This window comes from Alosa alosa, chromosome 10, assembly GCF_017589495.1.
Source record: "Alosa alosa isolate M-15738 ecotype Scorff River chromosome 10, AALO_Geno_1.1, whole genome shotgun sequence".
Lineage (NCBI taxonomy): Eukaryota > Metazoa > Chordata > Actinopteri > Clupeiformes > Clupeidae > Alosa > Alosa alosa.
Window position 1 is genome coordinate 14204127 of NC_063198.1, and position 20610 is coordinate 14224736.

Below are 20610 nucleotides of genomic sequence, written 5' to 3' on the forward strand. Positions count from 1 at the left end.
GGGCAGACACAGTTTTCTGTGAATATCTCGAAAACCGTAGGGTTTAGGAGGACCATTTTTTTTTGTATGTTGGTCTTAAGGGGGCATGTCAACCCATCCCATTACCATTTATTTCATGTATAGCGCCACCTAGTTAAAAATTAAAAAGCAAAACATTAGGTGTTTTCATCACAATATCTCTGGCTGACAAGGTCAAAACTGCACGAAATTAAAAGTGTAGGATCATTATGACACCCTCCGAATGCATGCCAAGTTTTGTAGAAACACAATGAGGTCCTCGCAGCTTCGCTGCTTGGCCCCCAATAACAGCAGGGCAGACAGATGAGATAACTGTGAGGAGTTCATTCAGTTCAGACAGAAAATTAGTAGATGGTTTAGGTGGCCGATAGACTAGCAACAGCATAATGGTAAGTGCAATTGTCCGGGGACAGGGGCTGTTGAGAGGGCAAAATGGCATCAGTGTAAAATGGCACGCCCAACAGGAAGTGAGTTGAGCAGCTAAAATTCTATATAGGGGATTATCACGCTTCCGGGTTTCACGGGCGGGATTTTTAAATTTTGTGCACGTCCACTTCCGGCGCAGTTCAACAATGGCTGAAACGAAGGCTAGATGTCATTGCTCTGTTCCACTTTGTACATCGAACAAACAACGCCAACCCTACTTAAGTTTCCATGGATTCCCGACTGAATTGAGTCTAAGGAAGAAGTGGATTAAAGCGGTTCGCCGGGATGAAGGGCCAAACTTTAAAATAAAACAAGGTAGCACGTTTGTTTGTAGCCGGCACTTTAGTGAATCAGACTACACTAACGCTACAGGTGGTATCAGGCTAGCGTTAGCTAACGAGGCTAACTTTACCAATCGGGTTCGCATCAAGCGTCTGAAAATCGGGTCTGTGCCCTCCCGTTTTCAGTGGAACAACTGGGGACTGCCAAGAAGGGAGTCCGCTTATAAAAGAGCATCAACTCGCTTAGGTCATGACGTTTGCCCTGCCCTTCCTCTGGAGCACCCCCTGCCATGTGAGGAAGAGGCTATGGAGGAGGTCGCAGCTTCGGTGGTGATGAAAGAACATGATTACGGCTCTGCTCCTAAACCAGGTATGTTAGTGTTTGCCGATGTTCTGAAATGTTGGCCTACCTCCTCATGATGACCTACCAGTACCCCATACTATGCTTAAACCACAGGTAGCACATCCTGTTAGGCAGTGGTGGAATGTAACTATGTACAAATGCCGTTACTGTGTAGCGTTACTTTAAATAAATGTTCCACGTATTTGTACGTACTCATGTTTTTACTAGAGTAAATATTTCTCTGCTTATTTGTACTTTTACTTAAGTACTGAGTTTCAGTACTTCCTCCACCACTGCTGTTAGGTAGGAAATGTCTATCAGAATGCCCTACTGCTCATTATATTTTGCTTAAACCGTAGATAGCACACCCTCACAGGTAAGAAATGTCTATCAGGATGTGCTACCTATGGTTTTAGCACAGAATGTGTTATTAGTAGGTCATACCGAGGAGGTAGGTCAACTTAGAACACTGGCACAAAATGTTTAGTGTTATTGATGTCCCAGCATTTGACCAATACTACAATTTGAAAAGCTTCATCACAAGTACAAGCGTTGCATTTTATATCTTACTTGATTAAACGTAAAGGTGAATATTGAGCTATAAAATGCTATTTCATGTAACTTTAGAGGTCCAAACTACTTCCAATATGCAAGTCACAGACAATCTGTTTTCATTTTTCTCACATCTCATACAGGTGCACTGGATGCTGCTGCTGCACGCATACAGCAATTGGAAGACCAAGTCAAGGAGCTGACAACAGAGCTATCACAGCTGAAAGTGGGTCGAGTGCATTTTAACAGATTTGGTGTATCAGACAAGGACATCCTTTTTTACACAAGATTCACATCAAGAGATGTTTTTTGTGCCTTCTGGGAGGCTATTCAACCATCTGCCTCCATGGTGGTTTATTGGTCGAAAGCTCAGAAAAAGGGACAAACAGTTGCACCCATTTCTCCCAGTCCAACGCGTAGACTGCAACTAGTTGATGAGTTTTTTCTCTTCTGCTGCCGAGTTGCTGCAGGCCTGCAAGAGAAGGTGCTGGCTGACATGTTTCAGGTCAGTGTGTCCACTGTCTCCCGTGTTGTTATAACGTGGGCCAACTACCTTTACCTGCTCCTTGGCACCCTTCCCATCTGGATGAGTAAACAGCAAGTCAAGGACACCATGCCAAGCAAATTTGTGCAGTATTGTCGCCACGGTTTGCTCCGCGAACATTGTGTCCCAGGCGTAACTTTGGGACACACTGTTCGCGGAATGAGGGCACACGGGGCAGCTCACACCGCGGCTGAAAAATAGACTGGAAGTCTATTTAATATGGTGCGGCTACAATGTTACCTTTGTCCTTGGTCGATGCCATGTTTGCAGAGAGCTTGTGCAGGCCACAGGTGGTGGTACAGCTCTCACCTGCAGATCAAGAGATAGAAGAGCAAACCGGGATTGAGCATGTGCTTGTTAACAATCAAAGGTAGACCTCTAGAACCAGTGTCACTCCAATTAACCTGCCCGTGTAAACGTCATCCCAGACCACAGCCCTCACCTGCAACATGCTGTAATGGGCACTCTGGAACAACAAGGCCACTAGATGATTGCAAAGAACCTTGCCTGCTGTACAGCTGCATGAGGTTTCCTGAAATTCGGCTGCATCAGCTTGAAAAACAATCTACATTACAGACACAACACTAATCGTTTTAGTTGATAACGTTAAACTAAAAGGAAAATCTTGTTGCAAATGATATAGAAATGTAAGGAAGAGCATTACAATTAACCAAAAATCCTAGGAAATCTGCAACCGTAGTAGAGTAGTTAACCCCTTACACCATTAACATGTTGGATTCAACAAACAGGATATTAAAGAATTTAAATGCAAAGTTACATTATGATGTTTGCATACCGTATGTATGTAACAAAGGTATAGCAATTTATTGCACATGGCTGTTGACTGACTTAATATAAACAGGCAACAGTGGAAGGGTTAAACTTTTGCCATTATGCCTTAGCTTCCTAAAATAACCTTCAAATAATGGGGCTGTTCTCGCTTCTTCATAGACCTGAAAGACCTAGACCTGACAGCCACCTCCCTGTCAATGATGTTGGACACTGGTGGACAAAACTATAATTAATGCATACTGTGATTCAACATTACATAGATAAAGACAAAAAAACATCTCTCATGGTACCATCGTGATTTTTAACTTGTACTGTGTTTGTTGATGTACCAATGATTCTAGCAAGAGACACTTGTATGCTGACGTTAGCTAGCTGACACTGACAGAGGCTAAAGTTCTTCCCATCAGAATATAAATGAAATGGGTGCATTGACTCAGCCTCATTTAAAGCTGAATAATCTTACTTTAGTTGGGTTTAACGTATGTTAAACACCTTATAACCATACAAACATCTGAGCTGACGCCGAACTGACGTTAGCATAAGCTAACCTACCTAGCTAATGTAATGTTATGTTAGCTAGTAGCCACTCACCTTCATAGTCGTAGATGAAGTTCTCGAAAAAGAAACTGTATCCCTTGTCCACTTTGGAGCGGGCTGTGATGGAGTGTTGTTCAGTTAGCCGATGTACGTCAGAAAAAGTTATTTTAGGCAAATTTACCAGGGATGCAGTATAAGTAAACTTGCGCTCATCCATCATGGATACGCCAGAGTGATGAATAATTCACCGGAAGTGGCAGTGCACAAAAATCATGAATGCGGAAGTACGTCGTATCAGCGTGATAATGGCTTATTGGGTGAGAATGGGACATTTCATTCTCAAAACTCTAGCAACTAGTCTCCTCAATTCCTAAACATTTACAGAATGTTGTTAAATGAAGAGGTGAAGCAACACAGTGGTAAACATGCCCCTGTCCCAACTTTTTGGGGGCCAAAAAGCGAAGCTGCGAGGACCTCATTGTGTTTCTACGTTTTCCTATTATTATGACCGCCCATGCAGTTTTAAGCTTTTAGAAGGTTTAGTCAGATTTTTTTTTTTTTTTTTTTTTGGAATTCCGTTCATGGGGGGCCACACAATAAATTAATTTATGTTACTATACACCAACTGGCCTGTAGGTGGCCGGAGACAGTTTTCTGTGAATATCTCGAGAACCGTAGGGGCCTAGGAGGTCCACCTTTTTATGTATGTTGGTCTTAAGGGGCATGTCAACCCATCCCATTACCACTTATTTCATGTATAGCGCCACCTAGTTAAAAATTAAAAGCAAAAATTAGGTGTTTTCATCACAATATCTCTGGCTGACAAGGTCAAAACTGCACGAAATTAAAAGTGTAGGATCATTATGACACCCTCGAATGCATGCCAAGTTTTGTGTACTTTCGTTCATGAGGGGCCTTACAATAAAATCATTTATGTGTACATTTAGTGACGTACACCAACAAAGGTTCGGGACACTGAAAGACCGGGGTACACAAAACTTGGTGGGCATGTACCCCCACATGGATAGCATGGAACCGTCATTCTTCGTTTTTGATCTGTAGCCCCCCACCCACTGGACTGGACCCCGAAAGGAGGGTGGGGCGAACACAGTTCTCTGTGAATATCTTGAGAACTGTAGGGCCTAGGATGACCCATTTTTTCATTATGTTTGCCTCCAGGGGTCATGTTAACCCATTCCATGTGCACACATGTGCATAAACAGATATACACGCACACACATACATTTACAGTAATCATCATGTATGACACATACTCACACAGTAGACATATGCGCATGCATGCACATGCACAAACACACATCACGCAGGCAAACACACAAAACGCACATACACACACACACACACACCCACACACATAAACATAAATTTGTACACGCACACATGCACACAATTCAAGAATTTTTCCGTCATCTACTCCATGAATTTTTGGTCATTGATACCCGGGACGCGAACCACCCGGGGTACATGAAATTTGGTGGGTATGTAGCCCCACTAGAAAAATTTCATTTAGTCCCGGGGACCACCACCAACACCTAGGTAATGTTACCGTTAAGCGTTGGTTGAGTGATGGAGGCATTTGATTTATTGCATTTGTAGAAAACTATAAATGCGGTTATACCAAGCAAATGTATAGCAGCACTGTTTGTATCTTCGACTGTCATTTATTGCACGTGCTACAAAATCATTTTGTGCAATGGAAGATTTACCAACGTTACACGGTCTGATACAGTTTTGCCTATACATGCTTGAGACTGAGGACGCCTGTTTATTTTGTTTTAAGTGCGTGCAGGGTGTGAGAGGGGAATCGATGTGCTTTGATTACAGCTTGGTAGTTGTAGTCTGTGAAATTAAAAAGCACGTGTGTGTGAAGTATCCAAACAATGACACCTTCATTTCATTATGGCTGCTTTAGCAAAACACCTTAAGCTACTGTGTAGTGGGTCCCATTTAGAAGTGGCTACTTCATTCGCTTTCCTTGACTCATGGAGCTGCGTGAATGTTATTACAACTTTTCGCCCACGATATGACAGTTTAAGTCCGCTTGATACTGTAAGGCGTAAGCCATTGGTTTCAAAGGAGATTTTATTTGTGTAAGCCAGCATAGCCTATTGACAATTTATGTTGTAAATAGGCCTACCTTATAATCCTACCTGTAGCTTAGGGAAGCTAACAGCTTTCTATTAGGATCTAGTTTGTTAGTTACCGTTTTGTCATAACTCCCTGATGCATTTTTGCATTTAGAATAGCCAGAGCGTGTATATCTCAATCGGAAAAATTAAACAATATCGGTGCCTATGGACTAGGCTGGGTGAACCCAGCCTGAGGCCATCCTTAAAAATATTTTCGTTTGCCGTAACCCGACCGACCCTGTCAATTTAGAACCGACCCAAATATTTATTTTTTCCCCTTTTAGTCCGACCGACTTGCGGTTGTAAACTTGCGTTTATACCGACCGATTGTTTTTTTTTACTCTAAACAACCAATACAAATGCAATAAAATAATATTTCTTTTAGTAGGCCCAAGTATTGTGAATATAAATTGCCTACATGCAAACGTGGCTCACGTGTGGCGTCATCTCTACACCATTGGTTTTACATGTCACACTATGGCCTAACGCCGTTTCATTCACACAAACTGATAGCGCTTTTTACTTGGCAAGTTCTGGAAGAACTGTGGTCAGATCTTTCTCATCCCTCCTCCCCTAGTCTAACGGTGACCGTGTCGGAGTATTGAAATTGGTTGTGGTCTATTCAGCATTTCTCAAAATATGGGTCCGCCAACATGGAGACTGCTGGTCCTTGGAGTCGTGGAGTGAAATTAGGCCGGTGCTTCATCTGATAATTTGCTGCGCAGTTGATCAAGAAACCATGGATCGACGAAAAAAAAAAAAAAAAAAAACAAGCGTTTCTGCTATCGATGTCATTAAACATGGAGCCCTACAATTAAGTGGTGGTGTGAGCATTCATTCAGTGCTGGCGTCTGCCACGAGAGAAACTGAAACTAATCGATAGCGTTGGTATCAAAGCTCCGCTTCAACCTGTTGGAAGGCTATTTATTTATTTAACGAAACTTAATAGAACGACGTTGTTTTTTTGGAACTTCCTTAGAAACAGAGCAGAGACTGTATAGTACACTGTATAGCATTGAGTATTGTATAGTCAAATTTCAAAATAACGTGGCCAAGAGCTATTGTAGCCTTCTTTCTGGGTACATGTAGATGAGCCCTATGACCCAAAAGTCTGCCATGACCGGGCCTCAGGTCAAAGAAGTTTGAGAAAGGCTGGTCTATATAACCTGCATCAGAATGAGGTTTGCAATGGTGAAAGCCTGAAGGCGCGGGTTGGACCCAGTCAGTTACGTCCGCGATATGCACATTTTGTGTAAATTCATTCCTCACGTAATCACCATGACCAAAATTGTACTTTTTTTTTTACTTTGAATCTTGAAAAAAAAAAAAAAAATATTGACCTACCTACCGACCCATTTTAATTTTTTTTGGCTGTTACTGCAAACAAAAATATTTTTAAGGATGGCCTGATCTGCCCGCTATTTATTTTTTGATTTCTTAAAAGATTGAGCTTGGTCTGATGAAAGCCAGACTAGCCATGGACCTCAGTTAAACAATGCAAGGGAACATGAATCAGCCTATATTTGCACTAACAATAACGGACAAAAGCTCTTCAACTTTGGCCCGTTAAAATGTGTATGAACAGTCTAGCGACGCATTTCATCAAGGCCCATTTGGACATGTTAGTTATTTGCACCACTGGTTAGATGTAAAACAGCATTTCGTTTCAGACTACTGTTAATTTGTGCATTAACAATAACGTTTCAGACTACTGTTACTTAATTTGTGCATTGACAATAAAGTATTACATGAACTAAAGATGACTAAAATCTTATGTAGAAGAAGAAACATTCACAAAAAATCCATCCATCCAAAAATGACCTTTGTTTTTTGATAGCTGTTGAAAAGCGGCATGGAACTGACAGAGATGTTTTTGTTTAAAAATACATAAAAATAAATAAATAAATAAATAAATAAATAACATTATGCTGATACCTTTTGCTTTTTTCCCAAATACAATGTAGCCTACAGGTGTAAGTGACCTTTCATCAATCCAGTTGCAATGGATGAACTGTGATGAACTGCCCTACTTGTGATTGTTTAGAGATTTTAAAGGTTTTATAACAATGCTACATCTTCTTTGGCTATTCTACAATCTATTCACCTTTTCAGCACCAGTAGTCTACTTTCTGTGCAGCCGCACACACACACTCAGGCATGCCAAACAAGCATACACAAAAGTTTCAAGAGTGGGGGATGGAGTAAAATATGGAGACAAATTGAAGTGTGATTTATTTTCGCGGAACGGATGTACAGGACTGAGCGGCGGTCATATTTTGTACCGCTATGCGGTACATCTAGTTATTATTATATGCAATGGAAGTCAATGGCAGCCCATAGAAGCGTCTGGTAAAAAGTTGGGAAATTTGGCACACTAATTGGGGACGGTCCCATGATTCATGTCACCAAGTTTCATGTCGGCAACTCGAACCCTCTAGCGCCACCAACAGGCCAAAGTTGGAAGTGTGTTCACTCATGTAACTTTTGACCCGTAGGTCCGATTTTCAAAAGTCAGGTATCGTTGGAATCCTTGGACCAAGCCGAGTTCAACACATCATTTTCCGCCATGATGGATTTTCCGCCATTTTGGATTTCATCAAAAACACTTAAAATGCACATACTTTCTCTGATTCCCACCAAATTTTACACAGATCATCTTCAGACCAAGCCTCACAAAAGTTATCACTTTTCGTCTTGGAAGTATTACCGTTAAGCCGTAACAGCCAATCAAAATTTGCGCTGAGCCGCCAAACAGGAAGTGAGCTCATATCTCAGCAACCCTTGCAGTCATCAAATCCAAACTTGGTATATGGACTCATGACCCCATCAGGAGGACGCTCTAGAAATTTGGTGACCTTCGACCTCTAGGGGGCGCTGTAAATCAGTAACATGCCTTTTGGACTGTAGCTGCTGTTGTGCCTAGAATTACAATGTACTAGTGGTGTCTGGTAATACTGTGGAGGATCCTTATGTCGACAGATGGCAATTCATGACATCAACATAATTGATTTGGCCGCCATATTGGATTTAATCAAAACCACTATCAAATTTCCCTAGGTCACAAATTTCATCGGATCCTCACCAACAACAATAAATTGGCACAGACCATCTTCAGACCATGCCTTATCAGTGCTTTGATTTCCATAACAATTGACAGAAGCGTTTGCCCGTAGCAGCCAATCGAAATTGCTGATATCTCAGCATCCGTAGCATCTATCAAAACCAATTGGTGAGCAAACTAAGTACATTGACTCCTGACCTAATTGGGAGAACACACAACCAATCTGGTAACCTTTGACCGCTAGGGGGCGCTGTAATTAGCAAAACCTTTTTTGCCCGTGGCTGCTGAAGTGTATTATTCTGCCATGGAAGTCTATGGCAGCCCATAGAAAGATCTGGTAAAAAAAAGTTGTGAAGTTTGGCACACTGATTAGAGACAGTCCTGTGATAAATTTCATCAAGTTTTAAGTCGGCACCTCATACACTCTACCACCACCAACAGGTCAAAGTTGGATGTGCGTTCACGCACCTAACCTTTGACCTGTCGCTCTGAGTTTTCAAAAACCAGGTGTTGTTGGTGTCCTTGGACTAAGCTGAGTTCAATGCACCCTATGATGTCAATTTCCGCCATGATGGATTTTCCGCTATATTGAATTTTATCAAAAACACTTAAACGTTTTCATAGGTCACAAATTTTGTCCGATTGACTCCAAACTTGATGCACATCATCTTCAGAGCATGTCTCACAAATGCATTGCTTTTTGTCTTTCGAACTAAAACCATTTGGCCATAATAGCCAATCGAAATTGGTGGCTTAAGCCGCAAACAGGAAATTACCTTGTAACTCAGCCAATCTTGGGTTGTTTGGCATGGAACTTGCTGTGACTGCTTAATGCTATATACCTGATGCAACCGCATTGAGTTACATGACAAATTTGGACTGCTGAACTGACTGCTTGGCCCCCTCATTGCTGCTTGCAGCTATATTTCTAGATGTGTTGCTGGCATCAAATTAAAAAAGAACATGACAAGCCCAATTATTTTCTCAAAGTTGGTTGATCCCTGGATTGATTTGGAAAACCTGTACTATATAATGTGCGTTATTTGATATAACACTGTTGTCATTCTCGACATTAAGTTGTTGTTGAGTATGTTTCAGTTAGAACATCAGTTTACCTAGCGGATCATAGTTTGTTGTTAAGGTGGATTGAGTGTCTTTAAAACATATTTATCAAGTTTGTATGTACTTTCTAATTTTCTTTTACCAATACTTTTGTTTTACTTATTATATTGCATGTTTTTGATTGGATCATAACTGGCCACAGCAATGAAGAGGAATGACTGAAGTGTTGCTGATCGGATCATAAACGGCCACAGCAACGAAGAGGAATGACTGAAGTATTTATGATAAGTATTTATGATAAGTATAAGTGTATATGATAAGTATAAGTATTTATGATAAGTATAAGTAAGTATATATACTTGGCATTGGCAAATTTGGTCTCTGCATTTATCCCAATCCGTGAATTAGTGAAAACACACTCAGCACACACACAGGGAGGAGAAGCACACACTGATCCCGGCGCAGTGAGCTGCCTGCAACAACAGCGGCGCTCGGGGTTAGGTGCCTTGCTCAAGGGCACTTCAGCCGTGCCTACTGGTCGGGGTTCGAACAGGCAACCCTCCGGTTACAAGTCCGAAGTGCTAACGGCCACGGCTTCCCCTTGATATTGCTTGGTATGTCAATATGTTGCTGATCGGATCATAAACGTCCACATCAACGAAGAGGAATGACTGTACATGTTGCTGATTTGATCATAATCGGCCACAGCAACACCTAATTCAATGAAACACCTATGAAGGAAGGTGCCTGCTTGATAACCCAGGTCAAATGCCCTTGAAGGCTGTTCTGTTGTTGTTAGTGATTTGTGATTTTGATTTTGACGGTAAATAGGCTTGGTTGTTGATGTGTGAGATCCCCTATCTATAGTACTAGGAATTTAACATCTCTCCTGTGTATATATAAAAATTACTGCTATTTTGATTGTTGAAGTTAAAATAGTACTGGGATGGCACAAAACAGCCACAAGCTTATAGTAATGGAGACACTTACTTTATTATAAATAGGAGGGAAAACAAGTCAGAAAACTTGAAATATGTTTTGTATTGTTTACAATTTTTTGTAAAAAAAAAAAGTCTACGCTTGGGTAAAAATGTAGGCTTAATCTTTGTTTTCAGATTCCGGGCTATGTTACATGCACCATTGTCTTAAGAACATGTCTTAGAACATGTATTTAAATTAGTCAAAGGATTTACATGTGGGGAAATGCAAATTCAAATGTTACAATTTATCAGGGGACACACAGCATATTTACAATACCAAGAACAAACACACATTCAGAATAAATATGGTGTATACAGGCTTCTAGAACTTTGTTGCAAGTACAAAGTCTCCCTTCTCAATTTCTGTGCCCCTGTTCTTAAAGTTTAATTTGTTAAAGTCTTCAGTGATCTCCACCATAGTTTTTCCTTTTGTTTCTGGGATAAAATATAACATGAATGCTGCGCTAAAGATGCAGTATGCAACGAATATCAGGAAACAGAACTGCCCCAATCCCTCCTGCAAAAAAGGAAGATACATTCAAATCAATGATATACACACTCCAAACTGCTTCATACAAATTGTCCAACTGTTACTAGGTAGATACAAAGTTTCCAATGTGCCTCTAACTGCCCTTTACTGTCAAGGCTGTTAACCGCAGGAGGCTTGGACTCACCACAATGTATGGGAAGAGCATCCCAATGACAAACAGGCTGAGCCAGTTAATGGTGCCGCTAACCACATATGCTGATGGACGCCAAGCCTGCAGGAAGAGGTCAGCTGGCAGGCACATGGACACCCCCGCTACAGACACAGTAACATACTGGATCAAAATGTATTCAAGGCAATCCCTCTCCTGGACAGAGGAGGCAGTGGAGTATGTCTTTGCCAAATATCTGTGAGTTTGTTCCTGTCTTTGCGGCATCAATCACTAAATTTAGGTACTGTATCCCCCCTTTCATCCTTGATTTGAAAACTGTCAGATCCATACGACTTCATCTAAATTATGTCATCAAATTCACATATAAAATACTACTCTATTATTGAAAAAAAAAAAACTAGGCCTGTTTTGAGTAACTGAAAGTTGGTGTCACAAAGCCCTGCACTTCCTGGTATGCTTGCTATGTGAAAAACAATAACCATAAGAGAATGCTTACATGGTCCCAAGCCATAGACGCAGATGACAGAAAAGATCAGTGCGATGTTGAAATAGGGAACCCAGGTGTACATATCCTAAGGTGGGATAAGATCATTACTCATAGATTCTAAATTAAATTAATGAGACTTTGTTATGGCTTTGGCAGTGGCAGTTACCTTGATTGTCAACATGACAATCAGCACGGACATTATCACACCCATCATGAGGTAACCAAAGCCCATGAGCTTCTTTCTGCCAGCTCGGTCAATCACAAATGCCTGTATGTAGACACACATTCACAAACACAACCACATTAATAGCTTTCCAAATGCATGAGATGAATGTGTATTTATGTGTGTATACATGTTTGAGGAATTACAACATAATAATAACTAGATGTACTGCAGAGCGGTACGAAATATGACTGCCGACCAGTCCTGCACATTATCTCCGCAAAAATAAATCACTCTTATCAATTTGTCTCCAACTCCTACTCCATCCTCTACTCTTGCATGTAAATGAGTGTGTGCATCTGTGTGTTTGTATTTGTGTACATGTGTGCTTTTTTGTGTGTGTGTGTGTGTGTGTGTGTGTGTTCGCTTGTGACTGTGTGTGTTGGGGGGGTCATGGTGTGTGTGTGTGTGTGTGTGTGTGTGTGTCTGCACATGTGTGTGCGTGCTGGTGTGCGTGTGCATGCCTGTGTATGTGTGCTTGTTTGCTTCTGTGTGTGTGTGTGTGTGTGTGTGTCTGTGTGTCTGTGTGTGTGTCTGCGTGTGTGGATATGTCAACTCCACCATCTACAGGACGATTGGTGTACAGTGACTAAATGTATGCATAAATTAATTTATTGTATGGCCCCCCATTGAACGGAATCCCACGAAACTCAGCATGCATTCAGAGGTCATAGTGATCTTACACGTCAAATTTTGTGCAGTTCTGAACACATCAGCCTCACAACACCTCATTTTTGCATTTTCAACTAGGTAGTGCTATACCGCAAATGAGTGGTTATAGGATGGGTTAAGATGGCCCCTGGAGACCAGCGTACAAAAAAAGGCTCTACGGTCCTTGAGATATTCACAGAAAACTGTCCGCCCAACCCACATTTGGGGGGGTCTGTTGTGGCGGGGGGGGGTGGGTTGGTGGTTGGGGGGTGATGGATCAAAACGAAAATCAATGGTTCCGTGTCATCCTTGTGGGGCTACATGCCCACCAGCTTTTGATGCAGCCCGGTCTTTCAGTGTCCGTTCGGAATCGTTAACACAAAATTACTGGAAAAAAAATCTCAAGAAATCTGAGAGCACTACAGGATAAAAAAATGGCATAAAAAGAAAAAAACAATAAAAAGCAACCATCAAGATTTAAATTAGCTGCTAGCCAGATTAATGAAAAATCAAATACTCTGCTAAAAATAAAACTCAGTAGACTGTGGTGCCCTCAGAGTGTATGGGAGGGCACTCCACAGGCGAGGGGAGTAAAAGGCCCAATCACTCATTGTTGTTATTTTGGTCCTGGGGATGTGGAGGTGGTTTGAGTGAGTGGAACGAAGGGATCATGTCGAGTTTAGTGGGGTGAGTAGCTCTTTGAGGTGTGTGTGTGTGTGTGTGTGTGTGCGGGGGGATGGGGGGGGGGGGGGTTTCAATTCTAGCAGACTTCCCAGACTCCACAGACTTCCAGTAGAGTGAGTGGAGAATGGGGGTTCAAATTTCTGCACTCTCACCAGGATCCTAGCAGCAGAGTTTTGAATGTATTGTAGCATTGTATCCATTGGCATGGTACTCTGGGAATCCAGAGTTCTCGCAGAAGCATTTTCTCAGCGAGAGACTCTGGCAACGAGTAATGATGCACGTAACTTTTGCTCCTTGCATCGCGGGGAACCAATCATATTTGTGTAACAGATGACAGTCATAGTGTTATCCAATTGTGTGCAGTGAGATTTTCAAATGCATGCTTGGTGCCGCCCCTCGAGTTGGGCCATTACATTATTCGTGGCCAGACCCATAATCTTTCAGATTTGGATCTGGAATCTCCAGGCTATTGGCATGGTATCACAGAATAGAAAACTAAAATGCCATGGTAATGACATGTCAGCAGCCAAAAGATGTCGCTTCTAATGAGATTTTAGCAGAGCAATGGCCTGGTCAGGTGACTCCACCTCTAAATTTGCACCCTCCAGTTCAAACTGTTCTCAAAATTTATAGATTTGGAAGTGAGAGACAGACACCATACAGCGTAAAACATTATATAAAATGTGTCAAAAGTATATAACTTAAATTGATAGACATTAGAAATGTACTACATTTAGTTTTGTCACACTGTTCATTATAAAAGTTTTTTGTATAAAAAATGCATAGGCCTATAGAGGACATGTCTTAAGATACTCACGCAGATTATTACAGTGATCAGTTCTGTTGCTCCAATGCCAAGGGAGAGATAGTGCATCTTGTTCTCTTCAACTCCAGATTCACGGAAAATGTCAAAAGCATAGAAATAAAGCTGTGCACATAAGGGAAATAAAAACGATCCTTCAGTTGCAAATCATGCTACACATATCTCTTTTTTTCTCCATGGAAAATAATCTTTCAACAAAATAAGCAATAAGTAAGCCATTGCCCTCCCTCACCGCGTTGATGCCACAGAACTGGACACCAGCACAGGGAATCGCCAGTGCCAGCAGCTGCCAGCGCACGCATCGAGATTTCAGAACGTCCAGTACAGTCTTGGCCTTCTCGCCCTGGGCTTTCTCCCTCTCCTTCATCATGTCCTCCAGCTCCAGCTTCAGGTCATCTTCTTGCCACAACCAGTGCAGGGCTGTAACACACACACAAAGGTTTGAGGTGCCTTTATATTTCTTGAACCTTTTTCACTTACAGGTACGATCTGTGATTAAACACATTAAAGCACACTTTTTGTAAAAAGGAATTAGAACATGACTCGGACATAGCTAGCGTTACCTACACTATTCCAGCTAATCAACAACTTGGAGGCGCTGTGGCCCATACCCAGTATTGTAATGTAATTAAGTAGAAATTTCACGTATCTGTACTTTACTTCGCTATTTAAATTTATGTCAACTTTCACTTTTACTCCACTACATTTACTAGATAAAATGTATACTTTTACTCCGTTATATTTCCACTAAGCATCTTTGTTACTCGCAACTTAAACATGAAATTAGAAGAAATGTGTGCGACTGCAATAAGGGAGGTTTGGCGAATCACTGCTCCTAGATTGCTCCGCACGCTGCGCGCTCTATTTCAGCGCTTGTTTGTTGCTTAAGGAGGAGGACACATAACTGAAACCGCCATGGAAGCACGAGCACCTACTGGAGGACCTCCCATTATCATAGACGACCACCCCGACGATAGTGGTGAACTCGGTGAACAGGGTAGTGGTGAAGATAACGCCATACACCCGTGGCCGTATTTGCAAGAAATGTTTCTGTACATTGGCAGCTTTCTGTGAAGCTGAACACTCCGCTACCTGCCTCAGCGGCCTGTGAAAGGCTATTTAGCATCACAGGACTTGTCTTCAGTCCAAGAAGAGTAAGACTGATTCAGGCTCGGGTGGGTAGTCGGGAGAATTCCCGGTGGGCCGCTTCACTTTTGGGCCGGTCGAGGAAAAACATATTGCAAAAATATTTGTTACGTTATTCTATCTTTTCTTAAAGTAGGACACGTTCCGCATTCTGTGCATGACACCAATGCAATGCCTCTGTATGGGTTGTAGCCTACGTGAGGGAGTTCTCCCCTCCCAAAAAGAGTTGGTTGGGTCCATATAGCCCATCTTTTCCAAAAAGTTTTCTCAGATACGCATAGCCGAGCCGGCCCTACAGTAGACACAAGCGTCAAGAAGGATTGATGGTAGAAAGAGGCCAGGAGAGACTGAGCAACAGATCAACCAGTCGACCACTGAAAATACATTGGTGGCCTGTGTGTGTGTGAGAGTGACCTGGGGAGTAAGCCCTAGGAATGCTCATACCACATGACCAAAATGTTCATGCAGGTGTACAATGTACAAGCAGGTCTTTTTTTTTTCATTTTTACCTGAGGTTCATACAAAAGTGACATTTCTGTTTCTGTTTTTTTCTTTGATGTCAGCTCTAAAAATATACTGTTTGTTCTTGGAACTTAAGAGAATTGTGCCTAAAAGTCCTAGAAAATAATGTGATTTTGATTTGATGAGTGAGATTAAGAAGATATGGGAACCCTGACTATACTTTATTATAAGAAAGCTAAAATTAAGTTCACAATAAAAGTTCAAAATAAAACCGCTTGCTTTTTACTTTTTACTTTTACTTCAAATACTTAAGTACATTAAATATCAGAAAATTACTTTTGATACTTAAATACAGTATATATCAGATACTTTAAGACTTTTACTTAAGTAATATTCTAAAAGGTAACTTTCACTTCTACCAAAGTCTTTTTCTGGTACGATACTTGTACTTTTACTCAAGTATTGCTTTCTAGTACTTTATACAACACTGTACTTTATACCACATATGGGTTCAGGTGACCATGGGAACCAAGATTTAAGTCCGGTAATTACCCGATCCCATCCCATCTCTCTCTCCCACTCTCTTCCTGTCGATCTCTAACTGTCCTATCACAATAAAGGCAAAAATGCCCCCCCCCAAAAAAAACAAACAAAAAAAAACAAATAAACAACAAAAACAAATGTATGTGTACTCAATGTTTTTTTCTCTGTGTTTAAATAAATGGCTGAAATGAAAGACGTTACTACCAATACTACTACTAGTATCTATTAACTGCACAGCTTATGCATTTTACAATGATAATTGTCACAAAAAAGAGCATGGAAACTATAATGGTGGTGAAACCATTATCCGCCTCTATCTTAAGGATTAACTGGGATCTAAGAACAGAATGTTAGACGTAAATATCCCTTAATATCTCTCTTAGCAGGACGGAGCTCTCTTAGCAAAGACACACTGGGACTATAAACCTATCAAGTTGATTTTGACTTATTTGCACCTTGAGATACAGGAAATATGACTGGAAATGTCTGAAGCTCTTCATATTCAGTGTCCATTTGTCATACATGTGAAGTGTAGCCTCACCTTTCTTGCAGCCATCCTCGTCTCCCTTGTCGATGTAGAGGTAGCGCGGAGCCTCTGGGAAAAACAGTAAGGACACAAACTGCAGGATGGCAGGCAGGCCGCTCACGGCCAGCAGATACGGCCACATGTCCTCTGTGCCCATCAGCTCTCTGTGGAGAGAGAGAGAGAGAGAGAGAGAGAGAACCTATTTGTTAGTATGATGGGAAAGATAAGAAAAAAACAGCTGATGTAACTGAGGCACATGACACAACTCTTTGATATCATATTTTGACATGACACGTTTTCCTGCTTCTCAGTCATTGTTAGCCATGGTATTGTGGTATTTGACCACAGTATATGTGTACAGTATATATATAATTTATATGTATATATGTAATTTGTGTGAGAGTCACTAAAACAAGTCACTAAAATGACTCACTTGATTCCAACCACCTGGCCCAACAGTTTACCGAGACCGATGAAGATGGAGCAGGTCAAGGTGAGAAAGCCACGCAGCTTCTTTGGTGAGCTTTCTCCCACATACATCAGGTGCACACTTAGCCCCAGACCTGGATGAAACCATTACATGGATACAAGTCAGGATATACAAACAAGAAAAAGGAAGTGTTGCATTTATGAATATTTGACAAAGAATGACAAAAAGTGATTCATTAGACAAGAATGATTAGACAAGAAATTCATTAGACTATGGCATGTAAAGATGATAGCAAATAGAAACACATACCAACGTTGTATCCATACAAAAATCTACCAATCAAGATCATCTCAAATGATTTAGCTGTCCGGCTCATGATCATAAACACAGCTGCAACGATGGCCACCACATTGTTAAAGAGGAGGGCCTTCTTCCTGCAAGACGAATGAGTGACAGGACAACAAAGTTGTCACTGAGACAATATGCTGATATGCTGTAAAGTATGTATTGATACAACAATACAGATCACATTACATGATACAGTATACAATAATGCAAACAACACAATGAACTGAAAGTGATGCATATTGTGACGACACACATGCTTGTGAGCGTGTGTCCTTGTGCTGAATCTCACCGTCCATATTTGACTGGAAGGCTGCCACTGTGGACAGCCCCAGCCCAACCCCCAAGGCTGAAGATGGACACGATGAATGACCATATGAGGGTGTTGGTGGACTCTCCCACAGGGATGTCATACCTGCCCAGCCATGTCTGGTTCACAAAGCTCTGGACGTGCTGCAGGCAGAAACACATTATTTGTATTTGGTATCATCACCACACACTTCGAAGAGTGCAGGCTGAGATAATATCTTTGCATGGTCCTTGACATTTGCTCCTTAAAAGTGTTTGCTGTGTGTAGTGTGTATACACTAACCTCAGCAGGCGAGGCCATGATGGAAACTTGAACTCCATACTGGAGTGATCCCCCAACGCCAAGCACTAGTGTCAACAGGTACAGCCTCCAGTACTGAGTCTGAGAATGCAGAAGCAGATTTCACAAACATCCATCCCACAGAAGGAGAGCATGTTAGACAAGGAGAGCATGTTGGATGTATCGCCAACTCAAAGCAAATTATTATACACATCACAGAATAACAATATGAGCAGGAGCAACAGTTTTCCAATTAAACCTACACAGTCCACAAATAAACGAGTTCACTCCGAGTGATGTGCATGTGACCTATACCATCCCATCACTCTGCTCTGGCACAGAGAAAAGGCTGTTTACACAATTTCACAAATAATCACCGGGACCGAAACATACCTGCCAACTTTTTCCAGATTTATCACGTAGCCTATTTCAACTCCCCCCGGTCTTGTCGTTTTAACATTTTCCCGTAAAAATATCCCAATACTCTCATAACATTAGCCCTGCCATCGGGGCTGTCTCTGTGTTGCCCTGTTGCTACCCCCTTTCCCTTCCAGCGAAACAGATGTCTTCAAATCATCGTTTTGCTTGCTTGAACACGAACTTAGAGTGATGTTAACCTATTTAAGTTAACAGCGTGGTTGTCTTGAGAGCACGATTCATTGGCGCTTGCATAGTGTACACTACGGCCGTATCCGTGCGCACCTACCATCAGCCTACACAGCTACGAGTAGAGAAAGAATTTCCCCTGTTTGTATATTCACTCCAAGTTGGCCTACCATAACTTACCAACCCGGTCTGCACTGTAGACCATAAACTGGTTATTTATATTTTTCTGTAAAATAACCAAATGTAGCCTATTTGTTCAACTTTATGAAGCAGAATTACGCACTAGGCTACTTGGAATGTAACACATTTAGTTTGCGCAGGAGAGAGAATGACAGCGATTACAACTTGCATTTGTTGCTGGTTACCAATTTACTATATTTTTTGCAAACAACAAAAACAGAAATGATGGAGACAGCAAAGCTAGAGAGATGGGCAGGAACAAGGTCAATTGGTAGATATGCTTGTCAAAACGTTAGGAGCTGAATGTGTGGAATGAAGCACAATTATGCTACTAATGTTAAGCATGCACACTGTTTAAAGTCACACAGTGGTACCAAATTACCAAGGGTAAATTTAGCCTTTTTAGGGCTGTATAAGGTGACCAAATGAATATAAGCTTGAATAAAGTAGGCTACTTTGTTGCTACTACTGCAACCCTAATGGGGACGAATGTTGAAATTTTCCCGTATTTTGGGTGAGAAACACGGGAAATCTCACTTATTTTCAATGTTGACAGCTATGGAACGAAAGAGAAGATATAGAATATTTGCTAGAGGACCCTCAGTCTCTCCGATCGAAAGCCACAGCGCGAGGCCTTTATAGGCTACCCTGCAAGAAAGAAGGGAATGAAGGATAAACGTGGTGTGTAGGGGAAAAATATGCACCAAACCAAGCCAGTTGGGTGACCCCCCAGACTAAAAAAAGTTGGGTGACCCTCCCCTCAACAAAGAATAAAAAGACATGACCCTCCCCTATTTTCCTCCGGTGGTCCAGAACGGTCCCTTACCATCTCTTGCAGCGCGGTCTTCATGGCTGTGGACTTCCTGGGTGATGACTGGTTAAAGGATGGAACACAGGCCAGCGTTTTGCTGAGGCGAGGGGGATGAGAGAGGTTCTCATATGCAGCACTTATATATTCTCCTTGGTCCCATCTTGGCAGGTTATGTACAAAAACTGGTCATGTGTGTGTCATTGATCATTGACTGAGAAGACATCTGGACGTACGTCACGGATGTAAGATCCTTCCTGTGTCCTGATGGAACTGGATCTAGGCAGAAGCTGGATATGCTCAGTTGCTTTGGAGTTACCATGTGTTAGTCTTTACACATTGTACAGCATCTAGGTAGTTACAGTGCATGAAAATGTTCTTCCAAGGCTTCTTCTTATTCTTCTTCTTCTTCTAATGTAATTAATGCAGCTTCAACCGTTTAACGTAGAACCTTCATTAAAACTATGTTACGTAGGTCTTACTTAGGACCAGGGGCGCAGCTACCGATTTTTGAGGGGTATGCAACAACAATATTGCTCCCCAAAAAAAAAAAAAAACACAAACAACTAAAGCAAAACAAAAGGCCAATAATTTACACTATTATTTTGCATTGGTGTCTATTGAATATGTTTTTAAAGAAATGCTGCCAATTTAATGTTTAACTTGATGTTATACTTTATAAGTGTTGATAAATGGTGCATT

General features: G+C 41.5%; 3 protein-coding genes across 5 annotated transcripts in view; 1 reads left to right on the plus strand and 2 right to left on the minus strand.

Moving 5' to 3' along the window:
- Positions 1 to 3098, minus strand: part of LOC125302518 (solute carrier family 2, facilitated glucose transporter member 7-like) — a 4467-nt gene extending 1369 nt beyond the window's left edge. The window contains exons 1-3 of one of the 2 annotated variants that reach the window (XM_048255735.1): positions 3081 to 3098; positions 2607 to 2729; positions 2405 to 2473 (exon numbers count right to left, since the gene is read on the minus strand). The gene's annotated coding sequence lies outside the window, so the exon portion shown is untranslated. Of the gene's footprint in view, positions 1 to 2404; positions 2474 to 2606; positions 3013 to 3080 lie in introns of those variants that run through there. The other variant, XM_048255734.1, reaches the window with a different exon arrangement.
- si:ch211-69l10.4 (THAP domain-containing protein 6) lies at positions 429 to 10007 on the plus strand. 2 transcript variants are annotated; one of them, XM_048255733.1, is made up of 3 exons: positions 429 to 1095; positions 1764 to 2125; positions 9969 to 10007. In XM_048255733.1, the coding sequence occupies exons 1-3, from the start codon at positions 591 to 593 to the stop codon at positions 9972 to 9974; spliced, it is 873 nt and encodes a 290-aa protein (XP_048111690.1). In that variant the 5' UTR covers positions 429 to 590; the 3' UTR covers positions 9975 to 10007. The 2 variants fall into 2 exon arrangements, with proteins under 2 accessions (XP_048111690.1, XP_048111689.1); XM_048255732.1 differs by lacking the exon at positions 9969 to 10007 and having other exon boundaries at positions 1764 to 2613.
- A 733-nt stretch (positions 10008 to 10740) lies between these two features.
- LOC125302521 (solute carrier family 2, facilitated glucose transporter member 11-like) lies at positions 10741 to 20090 on the minus strand. Its single transcript, XM_048255741.1, has 12 exons — positions 19927 to 20090; positions 18318 to 18416; positions 18018 to 18178; positions 17690 to 17814; positions 17384 to 17513; positions 16966 to 17114; positions 14506 to 14693; positions 14268 to 14378; positions 12059 to 12160; positions 11902 to 11977; positions 11421 to 11548; positions 10741 to 11263 (listed from the first exon to the last, which is right to left on the minus strand). The coding sequence occupies exons 1-12, from the start codon at positions 19948 to 19950 to the stop codon at positions 11069 to 11071; spliced, it is 1488 nt and encodes a 495-aa protein (XP_048111698.1). The 5' UTR covers positions 19951 to 20090; the 3' UTR covers positions 10741 to 11068.
- Between the last annotated feature and the right edge of the window lie 520 nt (positions 20091 to 20610).